The following is a 25,138-nucleotide window of genomic DNA, read 5'->3' as shown; positions in this document are numbered from 1 at the left end:
TTCTCAGCATTCTTGAAAAAATTGTGTCTCTTCTTAACCTTGAATAAAAAAAAAGTTTTTCAGATTTTTCATGCTTTGTACAAACCAGATCCTTAACATGGTCAGGACTTTATCATTATCCCTTCTTTAGTCACAAGAACTGGAAGGTGCATAAAATGTTCTCTTAGTACCTGGTATTTACAGGTCAGCTCAACCACGATCTCTTCGCTAATCAAGTTCAATCTCGCAATTAGCATACTTTAGCAAACCATGCTAAATTATGGGCATTTTTGCTGGCTAGCTTGAGTAATAAAGACATCCAGGCAAATTTAACCACAGTGCTGAAATTCAGCCTTGTTGGATATGAGCCTGAAAATAAGTCAATGTGTTCATTAGCTTGCCTTGGATAAACTGCTAACAGTACATCCTAATATGTCCAGGGCTGTGCCAAGCTTCAAACTATCTTTATTTTTATAGACCCCACAAGGGTCATCTAGTCCAACCCCTGCAATGCAGGAATCTTTTGCCCAACATGGGGCTGAAACCCACAAACCCTGAGATTAAGAGTCTCATGCTCTACTGACTGAGCTATCTCATCAAAAGGGAATGGGAAATGAAGCAAATTACTTCCAAAAGAAAACAGGCAGTGGTACAACTTTGTCTTTAAAAAAATATTTTTTGATGGAGGGAATGTCTGTGTATATATGAATGACACATATCAGGAAATATATTTCATTTACTTCAGACATTTAAAAAAAAGCCATGTGCTTGTTCACAGTGGCATGAGACTAGTTGCAGATGTGACAGGACTTCCTGGAATTAACATGTGGTCGCACAACATTGTTGCTGGCCTGGAGTTTTTTCTGCAGCAAGTGAAAGCAGGGCTTTCCTGAAGTTTAAAGAGCTTTTTTGCTTTGCTCTTTAAACTTTAGAAAAGACATGTGCTTGCTCACAGTAACGAGAGTTTTAGGCACAATCCTATGCTTACTTCCTGGGAGTAAGCATGCATAAAATTACATTTCTAGAGGTGCATCACACATTAGGGAAATAAGAAGGTACATACTTGTCTACAGTACATACCCACAGCATTCCCCGTAAAGGTTAAGTGCCATAGCACTTCTCTCCTCTTTCTCTCTCTCTTTCTCCCTCTCTCTCTCTCTTTAAACTGTATGTACAACTTAAATCTGACCACGCCTCTCAAAATATTTTCACTCAGTATCCACAAAAGCATTGAGCCTCAGTAATATGCAGCTAGTTTCCCAAATTTTAGAAAGTGAGTGTAGCAAAATCATTGCTCAATAATAGAATCTGTCGCCCTCTTAGAAAAATGCTGAACTGCAGATAAACTGGGAAATATGCAGTGAGCTGTGGGACATAGTGTGTCCTGTGATCCATCAAGTCTCACAAGATAAGCAGGCCTAAACACATCTGTGCTGATACGCAAAGGCCCCTTAAGCAAGAGCACGTTACACAAAACTGTCCCTGAGTTATGATTATATTTTCCTTAACTATTTGTAAACAACTCTAATCACTCCTAGATTAGAGGGCAGAAAAAGCTAAGACTGCATAAAGACATACCTCAGGGCTTGCTGCTCTTTTTTTTATCTTATAGCTCAAGTCCAGCTACATCCCTGTTTTGGAGAAGCCATTAGACCAGTCACCTAACTTGGGGCTCCTCCATACCTCTCTTTGACTTGTGCCTAGAAAGCATGGGTGGAGGCTGCGATGCTTCTGAGCGCTGGAACCCACAGGAAAGGAGAGTGGTCTTAGCTGAGGGTTTCCTGCAGGCATCAGGTTGGCCCTTGTGAGAGCAGGATGTAGATGGGCCACTGGCCTGATCCTGCAGGCTCTTCCTATGTTCTTATGGGAAAGGATGTCTTAGCTCTGTGGTTAGAGTGCTGGCTTTGCATGCAGAGGGCCCCAAGTTCAAGACCTGGCAGCATCTCCAGGGAGGACCTGGGAAGGAGTCCCTGCCTGAACCCTGGAGAGTCACTGCTTCCAGCCAGTGCTGAGAGTTCTGAGTAATAATAATAATAATAATTTATTATTTATATCCCGCCCATCTGGCTGGGCTTCCCCAGCCACTCTGGGCAGCTTGCCTCTTTGCAAGCTGGTGTGGTGTAGCGACTGGAATGTCAGGCTGTTAGGACCTGAAACCCAGGGTTCAAATTCCCGCTCAGCTATGAAATTTGCTGAATGGTCCTGGGCCATCCACAATCTCATCCTAAACTACCTCACAGGGTTGTTGTGAGGAGACAAAAAAGGAAGAAGATAACTATGTATGCCATCTTGAGCTTGGAAGAAAGGTGTGGTTTGTTTTTTTTTAAAAAAAGTGCTAAATTGATTAGATTAAAATAAATTAGGAAGAGGAACTTCATTGATTCCTCCATTGCAGAGGGTTGGACTAGATGATCCTTGGTGTCCCTTCCAACTCTACAATTCTATGATTTGATTATTCTATAGCATAAACCACCCACTGAAAGAGAGCCTAGTGGTGCAAATCAGAGCCAGCATAACAATGAAACTAAAAACTACAATACAGAGTAAAACTACAATTCAGTATAAAATAAAAACTAATTTTCCCCAAAGCAGAAACACAGCAAAACATTTTGAAAACATTTTGAAGGTCAGAGATTATTCCCTCTTCCGCTTGCCAAGGCACACCCTGACTCACAGTATATAACTTTCAGCCTCCTAACACATCCACTTCACATTCTGCCTCACATCTACATAATTCATTCAATATCTGCTACTCATCCCATTCTACTCCTACACTCCACAAGCTTCCATAAATACACCACACACCCAATCACTCCAATATCTCCCATTCAATCACCAACCATTATCACCAATCAGTCCTCCCACTACTAAAAAAATGTGCAGTACAATCTCAGATTTACTTATGCAATTTCAAGCTTGCAAGGTTGAAAGCCAGACAGTTGAAATTGCACAAATTAAATGCATGCAAGGAAGAGACCTTAAAAGCTCTTTTTCAAATGGGTTTTCCCAGTGCAGATAGAGCTTTTAAGCTCTCTAGTTTACTTATGGGACAACAAGACCTGTTCAGCATACAGGCTCTGGGATGCTTTTTCTTGAGATCTCACAGGAACATCCAAGATCTTCTAATAACTTAAGACAGCCCCATAAGATCTCAACAGAATGCATCCCAGAGCTTGCACTCTGGAAAGCAAGCCAAAGAGCTTAGAGACAAGGCCCTTTCAGGCTGCCTCTGAAAAGGTAAGGATGCTCAGACATCTAAGGGGGCAGTTGGGAGTATCCAGAATATACCCCACCCCGACACACACACAAGATGTGAACATACTGTACTGCAGTACAGCATGACACAATGAAACCATTCACTGATAGAACCATATAAAACATCAAAACAAATTCCCATCCATCAATCACACAGGTGTGTCCTAGGTGGTAATCTGGCTCACACCCAGGTTTCTGTCTCCCAGTCCTGCCCAAGACTCTCACCCAGGGATGGGGGGAACTGCACACACTCCATGCCTGGTATTCCCTCCTCTCACAAGCAGCGTCCTCAGACATTTCATCCACAAAAGATGCACTTCATAAAAAACAATGACCCATCTTAACATTGGGCAGCTCTCACTCTCTCAAGAGCCTCAAAGACACAATCTTGGATGTCCACTAGTGGCAACTCAACACACCTCATTGGTGCTGTTTTCGTAGCTCTCTGACCAGCTGACGGTCATCAGCTACAGCCGGCTTCACTCACATTCTCCTCTGCCCCAACAAATGACACTGAGGTCAGAAGGGCTATCAGGTAATTGGGAGGACCGGTATGCACACCTCTCTCATCCCTTGCTCCTTACTACCTGGTCCAGCAGACTCACAGTTAGCATTTCCTTCATAGCAGTCTGTTCTCATAGTAGCCCTGCAATGCCTCTCCTAATCATGTTGGCAATGGCAGATGCTTTTATTCTAGTACCGCAGCATGCCCAGTTGCTTCAAACTGTGCCAAATTAAGAACACATGGGTACAAATTGACCCAGCTTGCACATACTGTAATGCTAAGCCAAATCAAGGCGTATGTGCAGGCTCGCAGGTTCGCAGCCCCTTTCCTCCTTTTCTGGGTAGCTGTGGCTGCACTCCTGGTAGCTTCGCTTAGTGTTACTTCAGAACCCAAGCTTGTGGTTTATCTTGCTTCAGATAAACCACCAGCTGCACAAGTTAAAGTCAAGGGTTGTTCTACAAAAAGTGGCTTCAATCTTCTCCATGAGAACCTGCACATTTGCTCATTTACACTAAGCCACAGTTTGGCATAGCATTATGTCTGAATCAAATCACTGTGCAAGGCAGAATATTGATTGCTACTATGGAAATACTTACCGTATTTTTTGCACCATAACACTCACTTTTTTCCTCCTAGAAAGTAAGGGGAAATGTCTGTGCGTGTTATGGAGGAAATAACTACGGGTGGCATGCCTACGGATTTTCCTCCTCTAAAAATTACGTGCGTGTTATGGTCGTGTGCGTGTTATAGAGCGAAAAATATGGTATATCCAAGGATCACTCCTGAAGCAGAAAAACATAATTTTCTGCTCTCAATAAGAAAAACGTGCTTCTCTAAAAGCAGGTATACCATTTTAATTTTTCTTTAACCACTTTTCAGGTGTGGGCCTTCAATTTTTAAAATTATTTTGTTCAGGAAAAGAGCATGTTTTAACATGGGATAAAATGCCTTTAAATTAGAAAATTATGAAGAAATCTACACAGATGGCTAACTATCTGCACATTTTCAAACTGCAGCTAGCGATGCTGTTTACTTCACAGAGGTATACTTCAGGATGGATAAAAAGTGGATTATTTAATATTTTCTGATGCACACTTATTGGTAAACAGGGATTCTTCAAGCCTCTGTTCGTCTTCACTACCAATTCCTCAAGTCCTTTAGCAAGTACAGAGAACTCAAGGGAGAGGCAGAGTCATGCTTCAGCTGTATGGAGGCTTGGATCAGGAAATAAGGTGTGAACTTGTTAACATTTCTAGCATGTCAGGGTAATTAAGAGAGGCAAGAATAAGATAAGAGAATAGAAGGGTAGATAGTGAGGAAGGAAAAATAACGAGGAGAGGTCTAGTAAAGTGGTGTGAGGAACCTTTTCCGGCCCAATTTCTGCACTGCCAACCTTTGGGAGATAGTATGGCTATGGTGGGTGGGAGGAAAAAAGTGGGTGTGGCCGAACAAAAGAGGGCAGGGCCAGAGGTAGTGGGAGGTAGGGCTGCCTCGTAATTTCTCAGATACGTACACAAACCACACACATACAGCATACTCACATAACTAAATAGGGAATCTGTGGTGGTTTCCAAAGGAGCAGCCTCCTCTCCTTTCTCAGTCAGCTGGACAGCAGGGGAGGAGCAAATTTGTGTGCAATGTAACAGACAGTATGTTGATTTTCATTCCATTTCCTAGCATGAGATTCCTGTACAGCAAAACACGCCCCTCCCCCCAAATAAAGCTTTCATGTTGCATTTTCCTGAAGTATAGAAGAAAAAGTGTGTGTGCTGTGGAAAAACACCCTCTTTGCACTGGCTTATCAGAAATTCCCACGCATTTGTTAAAAAGTGAATAGACTTTTTTTAAAAAAACAACACTACTTGCTACTTGGTGGGGGGAGGGGTGTTATTGTTTTGGTTTTTTCCTTGTTTTTTCCAGGTTATTTTGTGTTTTTATCTTGTGTTTTTATGCTGTGAACCACCCTGAGATCTACTAATGAAGGGTGGTATACAAATTCAGTAAATAAACATATACAAGCAAGTCACAGCAATGGAAAGATTCCTTCAAAAACAAGGTTTAGAACACCACCATCTTTAGAATAGTAGTCATGAATGCAGTTCAACAAGCGGCACACAGTAACTGTGCAGAAAGCAATAGAATTGAGTAGTTTCACTGGTCAAGAATTAGTTCTGCAATATAGTATCTAGACTTGGAAGCACACTGGTTATAACAGTAAAGTAAAGGGACCCCTGACCATTAGGTCCAGTCGTGACCGACTCTGGGGTTGCGACGCTCATCTCGCTTTATTGGCCGAGGGAGCCGGCGTTTGTCCGCAGACAGCTTCTGGGACATGTGGCCAGCATGACTAAGCCGCTTCTGGCGAACCACAGCAGCACACAGAAATGCTGTTTACCTTCCCGCCAGAGCCGTACCTATTTATCTACTTGCACTTTGTGCTTTTGAACTGCTAGGTTGGCAGGAGCCGGGACCGAGCAACGGGAGCTCACCCCGTCGCGGGGATTCGAACCACCGACCTTCTGATCGGCAAGTCCTAGGCTCTGTGGTTTAACCCACAGCGCCACCTGCGTCCCCTGGTTATAACAGTACTACACTACAATTCCTAGAGCTTCCTCCTAAGTACAGTACTCGGAAGTGTTACAAGCAACACTTGGAAACCCACATTCAAACATTAGCGTCAATTAGCACATTACTGAAACATGTGTGATTTATACCTCTCACATCACTTTACAATTTCCCCCATCATCCTTCACAGATACAACAATACTTGCAGTGGGGTCTGTGTGAAAAATTTCGCCTTAGATGCTACACTTGTGACTTACAGCAGTTTCCTTTATGCCAATTCAGAGTGACGCGGCAGAACTTGTTTTGCATATGCTAGTGAAAAAAGTTTGTTAAATTTAATCTGTTCTAAACAACTCAATGCTGATTCTGTTTATTTCTTTATAGAACCATAACCCAAGAAAGCTCTTTGTTACTTTCACAATAATAAATTTATTATTTTTTATTTTTTTTAAGAAAAAAGATATAAGGGGAATTCAAAGCAGCTCTAAGGAGATGGTATGTTTGTTGATAGTTTGTGGGTGCCAGACTACCCTCTGTTATGAGTTTTACACTCCACCCTGTTATGAGTTTCTGGGTGCCAGACACTGAACCCCTGGATTCAGCAAATGTTAAAATATAAACCAGGGCAGTTGCCTGATGAGATAATTGCCTGAGGGAGATGATCCATTAAGAAGACAGAGGGAAGGTTATGAGCCATTAGGAAAGCTAAAGAGAGGGGGATTTCCCTCAACTCAGGGTGAGTCTTAGAAAGCAAAGCAGAGTTTGAAGTACTAATTTATTCTTGATGTCGCCAATACCTATACTGCTGTGGTTAAGCTCTCCTGATCCCGCGATGGACACATCTGTCATGCCATGTAGCCACAGAAGTCACAGAGGCTGCCTTGGCCTACAGTGACAAAACTGGATCCAGAAGCATCCCAAGATTGTGGACCTGCTCCTTCAGGAGAAGTGCAACTCTGTCCAGGGCAGATAATTGGCCAGTTTCTTGGACAAAGGAACTATTCACCTACAGTGACTTTGTCTCACTGGCATTCAGCCTCAGCTTATTTTACCTCTTCCATCCCACCATCTAGGTATTGGTCTGGGACCCACACAGTCTCTCCCAATTCCGATGACACCTTGCCCCAAATCTCCTAATGACCACTCTCATCGGCTTCATTTAGACATAGTTTAATTGGACATAGCATTGGAGATAAAACATTGCTCTGCAGAATCCCACAGCATAACTGCCAGGGTGGCAAAGAGCACTTTCGCAATGCTACTGTTGGAATGCAGCCATGTAAATAGGCTTGAGGTGTATTAGTGTATTCAGTATAGGGAATCTTCCTATGTTTTCACAGCATCTATTGCAGACCATCAGAAAGGACTTACTTAAATATGTACAGAAAGGCCTGGATTTCAAATCTGCCGTGTGACTCTGATTTTCTAATCATCATGGGTTGCTGTCTTCTGCTACCTGACTTACACCTACCCATAACAGAATTATCACACGTTAAGAACCACAGCAGATAGGTACAATAGGTAGTGAGCAGAAAGGGGGAGGAAAGACTGAAATAAGTATGCTTAATATTGCAGAATTCCACAGCATATCAAATGAGTAGCCATTACAAGTGTTGCAGCAGAGATGGATTTAAAGAAGGATTTAGGGAGGCTAATGTAGTGGCTCTGCAGATAATTAGCTGGATAATTACCCTCTGCCTAACCAAATCCCCTGATAGTTTTAAATGGAAAGGGTGTTTTTTTACTTCCTAGTCCTAAATTCTTAGGTAGCTCTGCTGTATACTGCTAAGAGTTGCAGTCTATTTCCGCTCTAGATACAACTATGCAGTCCTTGGAGCGGCGTCTGGGTGAAAGATTTTGTCCTAGATGCTAACCTTGTGACTAACAGTTACAGCACTTTAAAGCAATAAGTATTGAGTCTGCTCATTTTATGTCATATAAATATTACATATAAAATACTTTTATTTATTATGGAAGCTTCTTGCAGGTCGTGGTTGGGAGGAATGACCTGAGGAACTCCACACAGCAACACCATGATGTAGCTGCTGTTCTACAGCATTGTTCATTCCATGCACAACTTACCAATGGATTTGGTCTAATGCACTCACAGCCATAAGAATTTGGATGGGGGGGGGATGGGCTGACATATTTGGTACAGAAATGCTGGGTGAACATCATTTTTCAAATCACATATTATTTTAAAAATGTACACTTAAATAGATGACTATCTTGGAGCTGCAATAACACACTTTTAGTAAGATGTTTTCTTGGACTGCAAACTGCCTTTACGTTGTATTAAGCTATATGTCACAATTAATGAGCGTATGATTCATTCACACAATGTTCAGAGTAAATACTTGGCAGATATATATGAAAACCTTATGCCAACCAAGCTTTTCATGAAAGTTTTGAAGTATGGATATAAGGTCATGGGGAGGGGGTGGAGCTCAATGCTAGGATTTAAGTAAGCAGTAGGCAATTAATATTTTTTAGGGAAGCCTGCTCTCAGAAAAGTTGAGGAATGACAAGATGAGTTCCGGTGAGTTCCTGCTGAAAAAAAGCCCTGGCCTTACCTATAAAATTACATACAAGGTTAAAAGCCAGTTCGTAAGGCCAATAAAATACAAGTCAGCACAGCACAACATTAGGGAAGTAAAGACGTGTTATGTGTCTCTGGGGTTGAACAAGGGAGAAAACTAAACCAAATATCTTGCTGACTCTAGCATGGTTCCACCTTTCATTCCTTTTTTATCACGCTGCAGGCTTCGGAAAGGCCAATGGTTCTGATGCAGAAATAACAAGAATGCTTCTAAGACCAGGCACCAAGAATATCCAAATATATTTGTTTTGACGAAGAAAATGAAGTGTATGGAAGCACAGGCTGATATGCTATGTTGATCTCATTTTTTGAGGATTGTTTGTTTGTTATGCTTGTTACCAAATTCTGTGTGTATTAGTCTTTCCTTCCACACCTTGATGCTTATAGTAGTTTATGGGGGGTGTTTAAGTTGGGGAAGTGTTTAATCCCCCTCATAATAAGTGTTTAATCAGTGCCATAACCCTGATCCAAGTTGGTGGCCCCAACATCTACTTTTAATAGAATAAAATGGCTTTGGCACAGTTTTGCATCATGTGCAACTTGGTCTCGAGTCTGAGCACTGAAAGTAGGAACTTAGGGGAACTGAATATTCCAGCAGATCTCTAAACTATTGCATATCATGACCTTGTAAAGTTCTAGCAGTGGGAGTGTAACTGCCAGACAAGCAAAGCAGGTCAAGCTTCTCTTAATATGTTAGCTCAACTCATCCTTATCACTGATGCAACTATGCAGAACTACTGAGACAGGATGCCACACATATTTTAGATAATATTTGTTGGGAAAAACTTTAGAGCGGTCTGTAGGGTGGAAGAATTTGGAAGACAGACGTAGAAGGAATAATGCATGCCTGTATGCTCCTTTCAGAATAGTTCAGATCACCTACTTTCAGGCAGCTGGAGGAATACAGTATTCCTACTGCAATGGCCTTCCAAAGTGCAGAATTTAACTCTCCACAACTGTACCACTGTATAAGAGGAAATGATGAGCCATGTGCTGGAACCAGGCTTGCTCCTCCAACACAGTCTTGCCAATTATATGCCACTTGTTTTGTCTAAAAGACTCAACAGGAATTAAGGGCACAAGGGCTATGGTTCGAAGATTACATGAACAAACACTGCTGTAAAGATAACATGCTGATATGTTTAGACTAAGTCTGTAAGGATGACCTAATGTTATATTATAATAATACCATAAAATAAGTAATTACAGTGGTAAATGATATGCAATGTAAAAAAGAATTTATATGATTCAAAGATGACGAGAGCTGGTGGAGGGAAGTCACACGGGTGTGGTATTGTATGCTCCTTTTCTCCTTACTTTTTCTTCTAACTGTTGGTTTATTTTGTGGTTAAGTGTGTGTACCTTATTGGTTGGTTGGTTTGTAAATATGCCTAAAAAAGCTTTTTTTTAAAAAAGACTCAGTAGGAGTTACCAACATCTCCACACAACAGCCACAGTGTCCATATATTTGCTGCGTACATTATTATTACCACCATCATCAAATTTATTACCTGTCCTTCACCACAAGTTCCCAGACGGGTTCACAACAATGTAAACTATAACGTTAAAAACAAATTAGAATCACGACTAGAGTGGATCATGGAATATACTCAAGTGTCAAAGGCCAGGATAGAGAGAAGTATCCTCAGAATAAAACAAAAGCTGTACAGGCAACTCCGGATTTCCACGGGGGTTATGTTCTGGGTAGGGCTGGGTGATAACTGGTTTTCAATATCGCGATATATCACTAGCTAAACATCACAATATATCAATTTATCACAATATCTGAAATAAGGAAGGAACTATGCAGAGGCAAACAGTACAATGCTACTACAAAGCCTTGCCATGGCAGTGGGTGGCAGCGGCAGAAGCAGTGGCAGTCTGTGAGGCCTTGCGGTGCTGGCCACAGGCCTTGGCCACGAGGACTCACCACAGCTTCTGCTGCCACTTCCTGTCACTGCCGTCAGGCCTTACAGGCTACTACTGTTCCACTGCCGCCACAAAGCCTCACAGTCTGCCACTGCCATCACTCTCTCTGCAAAGCTTCACAGGCCACCACTGTTTGTGCCATCACTGTGAGGCCTTGCAGGCTGCCACCGCTACTGCCGCCAACTCCCATTGCCGCCACGAAGCCTTGTAGGCTGCTGCCATTACTGCTGCCACTTTTTTTGTTTGCTGATGAAACTGAGGGTGTGATGATTGATAATATTGTCATTTATCCTTTTTAGACCCCTAAGTGGTTGCAGTTGTCAGGACATTGTCCTGTTCACTTCTATTGCCCCTTCAGTTCCATCCTTATTTCAGACATTGTGGTAGGTTGCAATGTTTAGCTGCTGATAACATTGCAGTGTTTAGCTGGTGAGTTATTGCAGTGTTGAAAACCACATATCACGCAGCTCTTACACACATTGTGATTTGCAGTATATTGCCAGCTCAAATATTATGAAACAATTATCACGATGTGAACTTCAAACTGGTTTTGGACAATATATCTCCCAGCCCTAGTTCTGGCTCATCCCGTGTGACAGCATAGTATGTATAAGCCCATCCCATGCCCTTTTCCTGCCACCTCCGGGTTCACAGCGATGCATGCATGCAGTCAATAAATTTAAGGAAGACCTATTATTGTGTGTGCATTGTTTGTATAACCACAATATTTTATTTGAAAAAAGCTTTCATGTGATAGCTCATTCAGTTCCACTATTTTTATACCAAAATTATCACCAAATGCCTATTTGTTCACTTGCTTAAAAAGGGCAAATATCAGAAAATGAAGTCTAAACCATGGGTGGACCAACTGCAGTGCTGCATTTTCTACATTATTGTCATTTTACTAGAAATTATTCATCTCCTAATGTGTTTTAACTAGTTTATGAAAAAAGAGTGAATGTTCAAGATTCCTTAGTAATTAACCTTAATTAAGGCATTCATTGATCTTTCTTAAGAGTGACCCTCAGTATGCACTCTTGCCTAAGAACTACCTTTCTGCATCAGACCATGGTCACCCTAGTAGAGGCAACAACCGTTTTTCATGCATCCAACTGATGTGCAACCACGATTGTGCACATTGCGGTGACCCAGAAGTGGCTGGGAAAGGGGGCATGGCGGGGGCATAATGGGGTGGAGAAGGGCAGAGAGGCTTTATGCATGCTGAGCCAATGCATATGGGGGTCAGGAGCGTAACCCCCGTGCAAATCAGTCATTGCCTTTATTGCACTCTTGGCAAGAATGCTAGGCACTACAAAGTAGGCTGGCACTACAAGATAATTCAACGGATACTGGCTTACAACTTCCCACTTGCAACTAAAGTATTATTAATTCACATGCTTGCAAAGCTTTATAAACTGCTTAACATTTAAAATGTGGTGTTCAAAAAAAGAAAAAACGCGTAACACAAAATCAATATAAATCACAGTATAATGATTTCACACATTTCAGGTAACCAGCAGTGTTCATAATGAACAAAAATTAATCTGGGAAAGCCTGGTGAAAAGAAATGCTTTTAGCAGGCACCAAAAACACATAAACATAAAACTGCACATGCTCATAAGAGCATCTGGCTTTAAGACAGTCCTGAAGAAAGGGAACACTGTGTCTCTTTACCCTCTCTCCATTAACATTTTAGAAAAGCAACACCCACTTATCTCAGTTTTGTAAACTTGGTGCAAGGAGGTGCAAATGGTAATGATGTCACATCATGCATTATGTGCATAGCATGTTACAAAGAGAGACAGAGCTGTCCTGTCTGGTGTGGCCCTAAGCAACTGAAAATCTCTGTACTATGAAGATGCTCAAGCTGTTAGTCTGTCAATTTCCCCACCAGGCTAGAAACACAGACTTTTAGCTCTATTTGCCGCTGCCCTACATACTACGCTATCAGCACAGCAGTTTGAAACATCTTCTTGGCAGTAAAGCAAAGGCATGTTAGAGAGACCAGCATCAAGGAGATGAAAGTTTCCACCAGCCTTGTCCTACCAGCACCACCGCAGAGCCTCAAAAAACCCTGCTGTCTAGATGACAATCCTGGAAGAAGAGATGTTTGATGTAAAGAGATTGACCAATATCCACGCAATAAATGGTTGTGAGAGTTTAAAGGAGAAGTAGAAGTTGTTACCTCCCTGGTGAGAAATGGAAAATGAACTGAGACATGAGAAGCTGGCAAGAGCTGTGAGGGGGAAGAAATGAGAATTGTGGCTGACATCCAGTGTGTGCAAGTTAATTGTAGTGAGCCCTTATTGGCCTACCACTCTTTCTATTTCTGTTTCTAATTAATTAGTTTATTTTTACTGTTTTATAAAATATTGCAGGGATCTCCAATCTATCACTGCAGGGCGTTCCTGGTCAATCTCATGATCCTGATAGATCGATCCAAAAATAAGTAAGTAAATAAATAAATAAATAAATAAATAATGGAAAAGCTCAACAACTTTTCAGAAGCCTCCCCAGAAGAAGCTCAACAGCCTTGATTATTCCTCCCCAATGGTAGATCACTGCCAGTGTTTTTAAAGCGGGAATAGATTGCAGTCTCTTGGGAGTTGGATATCCCTGCACTATTGTATGGATTGGTGTTTTTAATGAAGGACTTATTGTCATTTGCAATTGTTCTTAGTCAGACTCCTTATAAGGCAGCTTCCTATGTTCCTGTACCTATGTCATTTAAGACAGAAACATCTTTTTTAGGTCCACCACTGCATTATTGTTGTATTAAAATTGACCACAATATTCAACATATTATGTTGGGCTGCTTTACCTAATTTTCAGTGAAGGCTAGACTTTTTATTCAGTGCTATCTATCTATCTATCTATCTATCTATCTATCATCATCTATCTATCATCTATCTATATTAGTCTGATATAATAGTTGATATTTAAGTCCTTTTTTGTAGGCCAAGAACTCAATATTTGCCAACAGATAGAAAGGTTACACAAACTAGCACTATGTACATAGCCTCCCCAGGAAAAAGGAACATTCTGGTCCCACCATCAATATATCAAATAAGTTAATCTATTTTTATTGCTTTATTATTTCGTTTACCTAAATCAGGTAAAATGAGTCACTGACAAATGCAAAAAATAATACACACTTGCTCCAAATCTCTAAAGTAGCATAGTAGTACTTGCTATGCTGCTACCTATTTCAACTATATAAAATCCACAAACACAGCTAACACATCTAAAAAGAAGACTCTGACACACAGCTAGCTTGTAAAAGGTTCAAATGGAGTAGAAGTGAGAAACTGACGGTAGAAGTGTGAGCTACAGTGGAATCATCATCATAAACAGAGATGCAAGGTCTCCCTGTTACGCATATTTCTAGATATAACTGTGGTTTTTCAAGTCGTACTGCTTCTGAGTACACTTCCCAAAATGCACTTTAGGGTTGCCATATTTCAAGAGGTCTGGATATAAAGAGTTGTTGAGCTTTTTTAGCACAATCGCCTGATAGCTCCGACACCAAACCACAACCTGAACCAGAGAAGCCCACAACCAATTTAAAAAACAACAACAAAAGAGCACAAAACCCACACAGAGATGCCAAATTTTCAACCTGTTTGTGAAAATCATCAGAGATCGCAAAGAAAGGAATATATGATAACAACAAGAAGAGAAAGAAAGTAATAAAGGACTATCCAAATCGAACTGGATGGAACTGTCTAATTAAAGCAGCAAAATAAGTGATGCCTGGAGTTATCCGGAATTTTGGACTCGTGTGGAGCTTGATGTATGGGTACCCTCAAAAAATTTAAAATTTGGCTGTATAATTTGGAACTAATGTGATTTGAATAATGTGATGTGATTGGCCTGTTAATAAAAATTATTTAAAGCAACAACAACAACAACAACAAAATTCAGGACATTTGTTTTAAAATGTAGAATTCCCCCTAGGTGGGTATGTAGGGGGACCCCCAAAAGAGGCCATGTCCAGGAATTCCTGGGTGTATGGCAACTCTAATTTAGGCTGTCATGGAGCCATCTATGACAGTGCAGACACACCTGATTTGTAACCACAGTCTGTTAAAACAAGACTAAAATCAACAGGCAACCTGGCAGAATCTACTTGCCTTGCAAAGGGTAAGGCTATAGCTATGCCAATACATACTATGCAATGTGTAGGTACAGCAACACATATTAACTCTCAGAATTATCTGGCAAAGGCAGCCTTCTGCAATGCAGGCTTGTTGTTGTTTAGTCGTTTAGTCATGTCCGACTCTTCGTGACCCTATAGACCAGAGCATGCCAGGCTCTAAATGCAGGCTGTAAACTTGCTAAATATCCAAGGACAATTACAAACTCCAAAGCAAGCATGGGAAGATGCAATAACTAACTTTGCATAGCTCATAACTGCACTCAAACAGCTACTTAAGGTCACTCATTTAGTCAGTAGTGGGATTTCAATCTATAGCTCCCAAAAGTCCAAGGCTAACCTCTTGCCTTTAAAACCAAGATGCATGCTGAGTAAACAACTTCACATAATTCAAGCAATCCAGCCTAGTTAACACACTACCCATTAAGAACACCTGCTTGCTTACTTAGGATGACATTCTTGGAAGTAAGCACTGAGGAAATCTATATGGCTTACTTCCAAGTAAGGAGGCTCAGTCCTGGAGTGTTGTAAGGGAAGAGATCTGACAGGCTGGCTCTTCTAATCTAAATATGCTAGAGGCCAAAGGTCAATTTTGTAAGCCGCTAAAACATCAGAGAAACATTTTTTTACTGTTTAGGCAACTGAATGTAGTGAAGCAGATACGCAAATCATTAAAAATGTTATCATTTTAATTGTCTTGTGCTAAAAGAGTTCAACAAGTTACTGTAAAACAAAATTAAACGTTCAGTAATTTTGTTTCTGTAGGGAACCTGACAACTGATTTGTAATAATGTTCAAGAAAAATATGTGTTCAAACACTTTTAACCACCATAGTAGGAGGGTCAATGCCCTACCTACACATCTCACACTGTGATTTTACTCTGACAGCACTTAATTCCAAGAGAGAAATGCCAAAACGGCCACATGGCCCCAGTCAAGGTCATGATGTTTTAATTAACTGTCTGCAGTGAAACATTTTATAGAGGGGTTCACTGATAAATGTATGCAAAAATTATGATAATGACTTAATTAACCTTGATCTGACATGTCTTAGAACAGAACAAGAACAAAGTTACAAAAACAGACATCATTCATTGACTATGACTCTTTGTTCTGTACACTGTTTGTTCTGTAAAAGTTTACTGGGAGTAAACTTTTAATATAGGGCCTCTGTACTTCAAATAAGGAGGAGGGTAGAAACTAAATTGGATTGCGTTTTTAAAGATCCATTTGGCCATATATAAACTGGACAAGGCTTCCTTCTATAAGAAGGCTAAGCTAAGTCATTCAATTCCCTGCAGAGGAGTTGCCAGCTGTTCCCTAATCTAAGAGCATTTGCACTGAAACTGTCTTATGAATGTAGTTTGCATAGAAACTGGTGCCCAAATGCTCAGTTTTATGTGATTTGCACATGGTGTAAATAAACCCCATAAAATGTCAATGGCCTGCATATGTTTTAAATATTACAGATAGGAATGTATTGCTACCCTAAGAAGGACTTCAATTCCAAAACAGATAAAATTTAACGATGAGCGATGGGGGTGAACCAGGATAATGTGTATATCAACTAGACTTGTCCCCCCCCCCCCTGTAAGGAAGCTGAGTCATGTATCTTACTCCCTTTGGAGGAGCTGCCAGCTGAAGGACATTGAAGAACAGCACCAGTTACCATAAGGAATAAATTGAGGCGCATACAGGCATAAGATTCTGATATAATCATATTGCATTTCCAACTATGGACAAAACTGCAAGTTATCTTAAAAAATAATTCTATAATTTTGCATGTAGGTAAAAAGGAATGGCAGCTAAAATCAGTTTTAGCCTATTTGTCAATGATATTATCTGTCTTTTCAATCGGTAGGAGATATCTGAAAAGATGAGTTCAGCTATGTAGTCACATACATGTAAATCCCACTGAGGTCAGTAACAATCAGTGTGCATGACAGCAGTAATGGGATCTCAAGCTCTTATCAACTTTGTTTAACAAAATAAAACTTTTTCAACTTTCTTTCCATATAAATTATTTTTTTCCTGCGACATTTATATACTGCTTAATTATTTGTATTTCTAAGTAGTGTACATAAAAAACTATCCATGGAAAATTATACTATCTATAATAAAACCAAACACTATCTAAAAATGCCTGCTGGAACAGGAAAGCCGTGCATGTGAAGTTCAGCAAGGAGAGTGCCTGTCTAATCTCAGTTCCATAGAGTTGAGCCCTCAGCACTCAATGCACAGTTTTCCATGCCTTCATACCTTCTGGACTGTACAAAGCACCCAAGTGACAGTTTGCTGCACAAAAATCAAAACATGGTCGTTTTAGCAGTATGACTTTAGTAGATGAGACAAAGCAGTAAAATTGCAAGTGCCTGATTCAAACTTTGGATCAGATCCATCATCTGACGCATGCAAAAACACAAAAATCATTGAAAGTAATTAGCCAAAGAGAATACCTAAACTTTGCCATTGGACATTAAGCTGGAGAAGGAAAGCCATCTGTTACACTTTGCCATTAATATTCTGTTTATCATTCCAAATTGGTAGTAGTGGAATATTGCTTTTGACAGATTAGCATTAACTTGTCCTACCAGTGTATTTCTGAGAACATGACCACACTGCAAATTCAAAGCAGTTTAACCCACAAGAGTTTTCTCTGTGGACCCTAGGAATTATTCTTTAACAAGTCCTGGGGATCTCTTAAGAGAATTCATAACAACATCGCTAAGCTACAATTACGAGGGTTCCAAAGATAAAGCCGTAACAATTAAATATTGCATAAACCAGTTTACATGTATAATGTAACTGTTGCTTCCAGGGGACCTGTTTTATTTAACATTCATTCTTATTTGTTTGCAGGGAAGGCATACACCATCATACCAAACAACTGTTATCTCACACTTTCCAGTGCATTTCTCCATCACTTTCCTCAGTGCAAGAAGTTGGGACGGGAGGGAGGAGAGCAGGCTTGTTGCACAAGAACACCAAATCCATTCTACTAGCACAATCTGAATCTCCCTTAATGTTATTTAGTGCCACTTACAAAATAGTGGGAGTCTGGAAGTGGCCAGTCTTCCTCATTCAGCAGTTGTTTACCTAATTCATGGGTTATCATATTTATTTCAATGCACTGTAAATAACTTCTGTTGTTGATATCTGTTTTTAATTAATTTAGGGCTCCAAGATTTGAGGGCAGCTTTCCGCTACATATTTGATATTTATTTATTTTGGAATGGAGAGGGAAGACTCCACACCTAAGCTACCCTTTTCTGTGTCAACGCTAAGTATTTCTTAACATGGATGTAGCTTCCTTGGCAAACCACCCTACCTTCAAATGCGAAGCATAACAGTACAACTCTAGAAAAGGGATGGCAACCTATGGCGCTTCAGGTGTTGCTGGACTCCAAACCCCATGAGCTGTGATGAGCACGGCCACAGTCAGAGATGATGGGAATGCAAGGAAGGCCACAGATTTCCAATCCCTCCCCCATAATTGCAGCATTGGCACTAAACCAATGGATTTTAGCTAGCTTTCCAATAAAGCTTTCATATGTTGGGCTGCTTAAATGCTCCTCGATGAGCAGCAAAGCCGTTCCCTGCAAACCTTCTGCTGCAATCTTGCATTGCAACCTCCACTTTCTTTGAAGCTACCAATCAATGACAACACTAAAAATAAAAACCAAGCACCTTCAAGCCTGTTCTCGTTACCCCAATTTCCCCTAGGTTTAAACATGGCTTTCTGCTGTCTTTAAACAAAAAAATAAATAAAAAACAGGAACACTATTTTAGCATGTCAGAGGACTTGTTTTCGACCCAAGAAACCCCTCGGCTGATTTTCGTAGAGGTGAGAAGCTTGTGGTGGTCAAGGACTTGGCACGCAGCAGCCCAGCCAGCGCCTTCAGGGGAACACGCCCCGCGCCTTGTGCAGATCTTGGGGGAAACCCAGCTGATGAGCTAAGTCCCGCCCCGGCTTTCGCCCCGCCCTCCTATTGGCTGAAACTCCACACTCGGAATAATAACAATCGTCCTCCCAAGCGATTGGCACGCTCGCCTTGGCACGTTGCGGCGCCTTAGCGCAGGCTGGTCCCCGGCGCGGCTACTACGACTCCCCGGGAGGGTTAGTCACCGGGGATGCTGCTTTCCAGGGAAGCCTCGTTATTGCAGAGCTGTCATAATGTTTAGCCACACTTCTCCCCCTCCTTCCTTCCTTCCTCCCTCTTTCTTCCATGGCACGCGTTGGTGCCACCGCTCCCCTTGCCAGGAGAAGATTCCCTGGAGGACCTTCCTTCTACTCGGGCTGAAAAGGGGTGCATGGCGGGGAGGGGAGTGTCGGTGCCGAGGCTGAAGTCTGCCTTGGATCCATGCTGCCCTTCCTCGTAGAGCCAGATCCCAGCCCTCAGCGGGATTCCCTTTCAGGTAACGGTGCAGCGGCTGGCAGCCTTACAGCCCTTTCCCAGGCATGTTTACTCAGAAGAAAGTCCCGCGCACCGAGTACAGAAAAAGAGCTTACTCCCAAGTAAGTCTGGATAGCCCTGCATCTGTCCTGAGCAAAAAGGTGAGAGAGGAAAAGGTGGCGCTCTGCACTTGCTCAGAAGCACTCGCTTTTTTTATATATATCCCAGGACTCAGCTTTGGCGGAGGGGGGCAGATTCTGCCCATTTGCGTCCTGCGCATCCCTCGCTCGCCAGCCCTTTCCCCGCCGGCCTGCTCCCTCTTCAGTCCCGGCTGGGCCCTGCCGAACTTTCTCCGCTCCCCGCGGCTCTCCGCCGCTGACGCACATTTAATTCTGCCGTGCGGCACACGAGACACGCAGCGCGATCCAGGAAGGCTGTGCGCCGCCGCCGCCTCCCCTTCCCCAGCCGCAGGAAGGGGGTCGGGGCGCCCCGGGGGCCAAAGTGCCCCGAAGCGGAGAAGTTGCCTCGCCTCGCCCCCCGCCGCCTTCGTCTTCTTCTTCTTCGGGGCCCTTCGCCCGCCAACCCCCTCCCCTCCCCCCCCCGGCCCGGCCCGCGCTTACCTTGCTTGACGCACTTGAGCCGGATGGGGTCCTTGCAGTGCTTGATCACGGCCAGCACATCCCGGATGGTGAGCCCGGCCACGGGGGTCTCGTTCACCTCCAGCAGCAGCTCCTCGGGCACCAACTTGCCCCCGCTCTCGTAGACCACCTTGCCGGGCTTGACCTCCCCCAGGTACGGGAACTGCCCGTTCTCGGCGCCCCCCTTGAGCTCGAAGCCCAGCTGGCCCTCCTGGCTCCTCACGATGACACACTCATGGACTCGGCTCGTCCAGTGGCTTTTCTTCTTCAAGCCCTTGGACATTGCCGTGAGGGGGAAAGGGATGGGCGCTTCTCCCTCGCCTGCCTGCCTGCTGCCCTCCTCGCTCCTTCCCCTCTCGCTCGCTCTCCTTTGCCGCCTCGGGGTGTCCTTGGAGTTTCCTTTCGCTCGTGCGGGGCTGGCGAGGAGGAGGAGGAAGGCTGCCGAGAGGGGCGGGCGAGGGGGCTGCTCTCGCCTGCCGCTGCCGCTCCTCCCGCCTGCCGTCTGGGCCGGCGGAGAGCAGGGAGGATGGAGCGGGGCGAGGGACGGGGCTGAGGCGGCGGCGGCGGCGGCTTCCCCCCCTCTCTGCCGCTCTAGCTGCGAGGGCGCGGGGAGCTGCTGGCCATGGCAGCTGCGGCAGCCAGGATGCTGCGTGTGCGAGAGAGAGAGAGGGAGAGTACGGACTAGTTTTACAGTAACTGGATGGCGAGCCTGAGGGGGGAGAGCGAGAGGGCGGGCTGCGTGTGGATGCTGCTGCTGCTGCTGCTGCTGGAGTAGTAGTAGGAGGCGGCGGCGGCGGCGTGGATGGGGGGGGGGGCGTCTGCCTGCCTGCCTGCCTGCCTGGCTCGCGCACTCGCTCTCCTCAGACGGAGCCTCTGACCCGGTAGTGAAGGCCGAGAGGGAGGCTGGCTTGCCTGGCAAAAGCAGCAGGGAAGGGAGGGAAGGGAAGCGAAGGGAGAAGGCGGGGAGCAGCCAGCGGTGGGTGGGGAGGGAGGAGAGAACGACGGACCCGCCGCCGCCGCCGCCGCCGAGGCAGGCACGGCCAAGCGCCGCCAGGCTGAGAGGAAAACGGCGCCTCAGGGCTCCGGCGCGCGCGCGCGCGCTCTCGGCGTCTCTCGCTCTCCCTCAGGTTTGGCAGGAGACGTACCCCCCCCCCCCGCCGCGCGCACACGCACAAAACGGAGCCACAGCCTCGCGCAACCCCCGCGCGCTCCCTCTCGCTCCCGCGCTGCGCAAAGGCGCGATTCTGAAGGGAGCCGGCGCGCATCTGCGGCGAACCATCCAGGCCAAAGGATCCCGGAAGGGGGCAGATGGACCCAGCCATAGGAGCCAACTCCCAGGGGGCGCAGTCCCTTCACACACACACCCATAAAATATTTGAGGGGGCCAGTTCCCCCCCCCCAAAAAAAGTTGATGGGCATTGCCATTCCAATGGCGTGCACGCGCCGTGTCTTGCAGGGCAAGGTTTACCTTTTAGTCAAGTTGCCCCCCCCCCCCCGACCCCAGCATTGCTTCGGATCTGCCAGTTGCTGCAAACGGGGGGGGGGGCTGCTCTTGGGCTCCAATCCTGCTTGCTGGTTCCCCCACTGTGAGAACAGGATGCCCAACTAGGTCTTATGTCTGGTTTTCTGCAGGGGTTGGCTCAAAGGCCAACTCTTTATATTTTGTCCTTTTCCCTTTCTGCAGGTCAAAACCAGCCATTGCATCTGAAAGCAGGTTGCTCACCACTTGGGATCTCTGAATCCTCCACACTCCCCAAGATGCTTCGATTGCCTCATTGCCGTGAGGCAATCTCATAATCTCACACAATCTCATATGGCGCTTAACTTTGCCTTTTGCTGCTGCCTGTCCAGTCCAGCACAAAGTAGGGGATGGGTTTTAATAGATAGGAGAGGATATCGTAATTTAGCCCTCCAGGTGTAGGTTAAACATACAAAGAGACCAGAGAAAGGACCTAGGCAACTCATAAGTATGTTTCCAGCTACAAGAATGTAGGCATGGAATTAATGGATGTGCCAGTTTGCCTTCATTACTCATACATATTTCCTTTGAATAGACTGTGTGTGTGTGTGTGGACTGATAATAATTAATAATTTTTTATTTGTACCCCACCCATTTGACTGGGTTTCCACAGTCACTCTGGGCGGCTTCCAACAAAGATTAAAAATACATCAAAATGTCATTAAAAACTTCCCTGAATAGGGCTGCCTTCAGATGTTTTCTAAATTTCAGGTAGTTGTTTATCTCTTTGACATCTGATGGGAGGGCGTTCCACAGGGCGGGTGCCACTACCGAGAAGGCCCTCTGCCTGGTTCCCTGTAACTTGGCTTCTCGCAGTGAGAGAACCACCAGAAGACCCTCGGCGCTGGACCTCAGTGTCCGGGCAGAATGATGGGGTTTGGAGACGCTCCTTCAAGTATACTGGACTGAGGCTGTTAGAGCTTTAAAGGTCAACACCAACACTTTGAATTGTGCTCGGAAATATACCGGGAGCCAATGTAGGTCTTTCAAGACTGGTGTTATGTGGTCTCAGCAGCCACTCCCAGTCCCCAGTCTAGCTGCCATATTCTGGATTAGTTGTAGTTTCCGGGTCATCTTCAAAGGTAGCCCCATGTGGAGCGCATTGCAGTAGTCCAAGTGGGAGATGACTAGAGCATGCACCACTCTGGCAAGACAGTCCAGGGGCATGTGTACCAGATGGAGCTGGTAGACAGCTGCCCTGGATACAGAACTGACCTGAGGCCTCCATAGACAGCTGTGAGTCCAAAATGACTCCCAGGCTGCGCACCTGGTCCTTCAGAGGCACAGTTACCCCATTCAGGACCAGGGAGTCCTCCACACCTATCCGCCCCCGTTCCCCAAAAACAGTACTGGCTTCTGCTGTTTGCTGCCTTGCTCTTTTTTCCATAGCTGAACCTCGGAGTATTATTTTCCCCCTCATCCCTCCCTCCACACTCCTAAAGAGTCTTGCAAATCTGAATTGTTGCAGTGGAATCCATTGTTAAAGAAACAAAAATGTAGTGGCACCAGTGCTTTTTTTCTTTTTAAAAAAATGTTTAGGGATACTCTCATTTTCCTTCTCTTATTGAAATACTGCTCTTCAATGAGGCCAAACTTAGATTCACAAAATGTTTAGGGGTATACGTACCCCCTGCTTACCCCCAGAAAAAAGCACTGAATGGCACCATTGTTGTTTTTTGTTGTTTTTAAAGTGATGGCTTTAAATGTGAAGGAAAGGTTACAGGAAGAAGAGAAGGAGGGAAACGTTCTCAAATGTGCTCTGACAAGTATCTTTTATAATAAATTTTCAAGAAAAGGGACTTATTTCCTCTCCCAGATAAAAAATACACACATCTGATATTTAAGACTATTGGCAAGAGAAACCTTTGCAGCAGCTTCCGTGGTGCTCCAGATACACACAGCACATGCCTGCTTCTAGCCTATAGACAGTGGTCCACCGGTCTGGGCCCTATGGAGCAGTTGCAGCAACAGTGGGGCCCCTCTGCTCCTTTGGCTTATATACCCTCCTCCAATGGGCTCCTTGCCCACCACCTGAGACGTTTCCTGAATGGAAGTCATTGCTGCTCTGCCTTTTTCAAGCCCCTCCTGGTTCCAGGAGACTGTGGGGTGGGGGATCTACTGAACCATCCGCTGCCTAAACTGTCCCTTATTTCCTCAGCTACATCCTGCACGCCTTCCTCTGCCTCGGACTGCCCTGACTCCCTCCTCTCGCCTTGTGGGTGGCATGACTGGTCATCACTCCCCTGGTCCCCTGCCTCTGCCACACACTCTGGCAGTCCCTGGCACATATACGTTTGTGGCTTAAAAGGCAGTGAGATCTTTTTCCCATGCCGGGTTTCAAGTCTCTTTTTGTACCTTGTTATACACAGCAAGGGGACACGGGTGGCGCTGTGGGTAAAAGCCTCAGCGCCTAGGGCTTGCCGATCGAAAGGTCGGCGGTTCGAATCCCCGTGGCGGGGTGCGCTCCCGTTGTTCGGTCCCAGCGCCTGCCAACCTAGCAGTTCGAAAGCACTCCCGGGTGCAAGTAGATAAATAGGGACCGCTTACTAGCAGGAAGGTAAACAGCGTTTCCGTGTGCGGCTCTGGCTCGACAGAGCAGCGATGTCACGCTGGCCACGTGACCCGGAAGTGTCTTCGGACAGCGCTGGCCCCCGGCCTCTTTGAGTGAGATGGGCGCACAACCCTAGAGTCTGGCAAGACTGGCCCTTACGGGCAGGGGTACCTTTACCTTTACCTTATACACAGCAAAGAGGGGTGGAGATGTCCTCACGTGATGCCCCTTACTTGATTGGTTTCTCTGTTCCAAACCCCTATTCAATGGTGCTGTCATCTGCTCATGTACAACAGCTGTCTGAAGTGTGCATATCTTAGTTTAACCTCAGCTTATGTTTTCAAATTAGAAAATGTACTGAACGGCATTGTTTCTCAGGAAACTACAGGCTACATGTCAATTGGGGCCAACATCATGTGTACTTGGTTTCAAACACCAACGGTGCAAGTGCAATGTATCTGATGGAAACGGCAAAGTAAACACAGTCTGGGATGCAATGAATGCAGATACCGCAACCACCATCTCCACCCACTGAAGTACTAACCCTACAAAAACAAATCATTAATTTGCCACTGTGGAGTGAGTGAGGAAGGGGCTCCTGTGGTCCCATCTGGAATGCACATTCAACGTGTGCAGAGAAGACACAAGTGACTGATGGGAACTGAGCAGATTAAGAATTGCGCTGACATATGGAAATTGATTGGCAGTCATAGCAATTTCATTACAGTTTAAGCACTTCAAATTATTTTTGTGTGTGGAATGTGTACTGGTTGCATGGAGTGATTTGTAGTAACAAGTGAGATGGGCGTGTATTTAGAGAATAATGAATGAGAACAGGAACATTTAAGGGGAAACAAAGAACAAAGACACTGATACAGCGTTCTACATGGGTGGAAACGTAGGTGTTAAGAGTCTAATTTCATGAAGGAGCTTGTAGGATTTGTAACCCAAATAGAGAACACTTAAAGAAAAGGAAAAGATTTTTTTTAAAAAAGAAATATTGAGGATGAAATTAATTTATACCAAGGAATAGAGCAAAGGCCTCTAT

General features: G+C 44.3%; 1 protein-coding gene across 22 annotated transcripts in view; it reads right to left on the bottom strand.

The window, feature by feature from the left end:
• Positions 1–21,014, bottom strand: part of MAGI2 (membrane associated guanylate kinase, WW and PDZ domain containing 2) — a 598,802-nt gene extending 577,788 nt beyond the window's left edge. For 5 of the 22 annotated variants that reach the window (XM_083399304.1, XM_083399299.1, XM_083399302.1 and 2 more), the window contains exon 1: positions 20,003–21,013. In XM_083399304.1, the coding sequence (XP_083255430.1) occupies positions 20,003–20,303 (301 nt within the window). In that variant the 5' untranslated portion in view covers positions 20,304–21,013. Of the gene's footprint in view, positions 1–20,002 lie in introns of all 22 variants that reach the window. The other 17 variants (XM_083399293.1, XM_083399292.1, XM_083399295.1 and 14 more) reach the window with 7 other exon arrangements.
• Between the last annotated feature and the right edge of the window lie 4,124 nt (positions 21,015–25,138).

The sequence above is a fragment of the Podarcis tiliguerta genome (assembly GCF_965153285.1).
Source record: "Podarcis tiliguerta genome assembly, chromosome: 10".
Lineage (NCBI taxonomy): Eukaryota > Metazoa > Chordata > Lepidosauria > Squamata > Lacertidae > Podarcis > Podarcis tiliguerta.
Note: the sequence above shows the minus strand (reverse complement) of the source record. Positions and strands in the feature narration are given on the sequence as shown.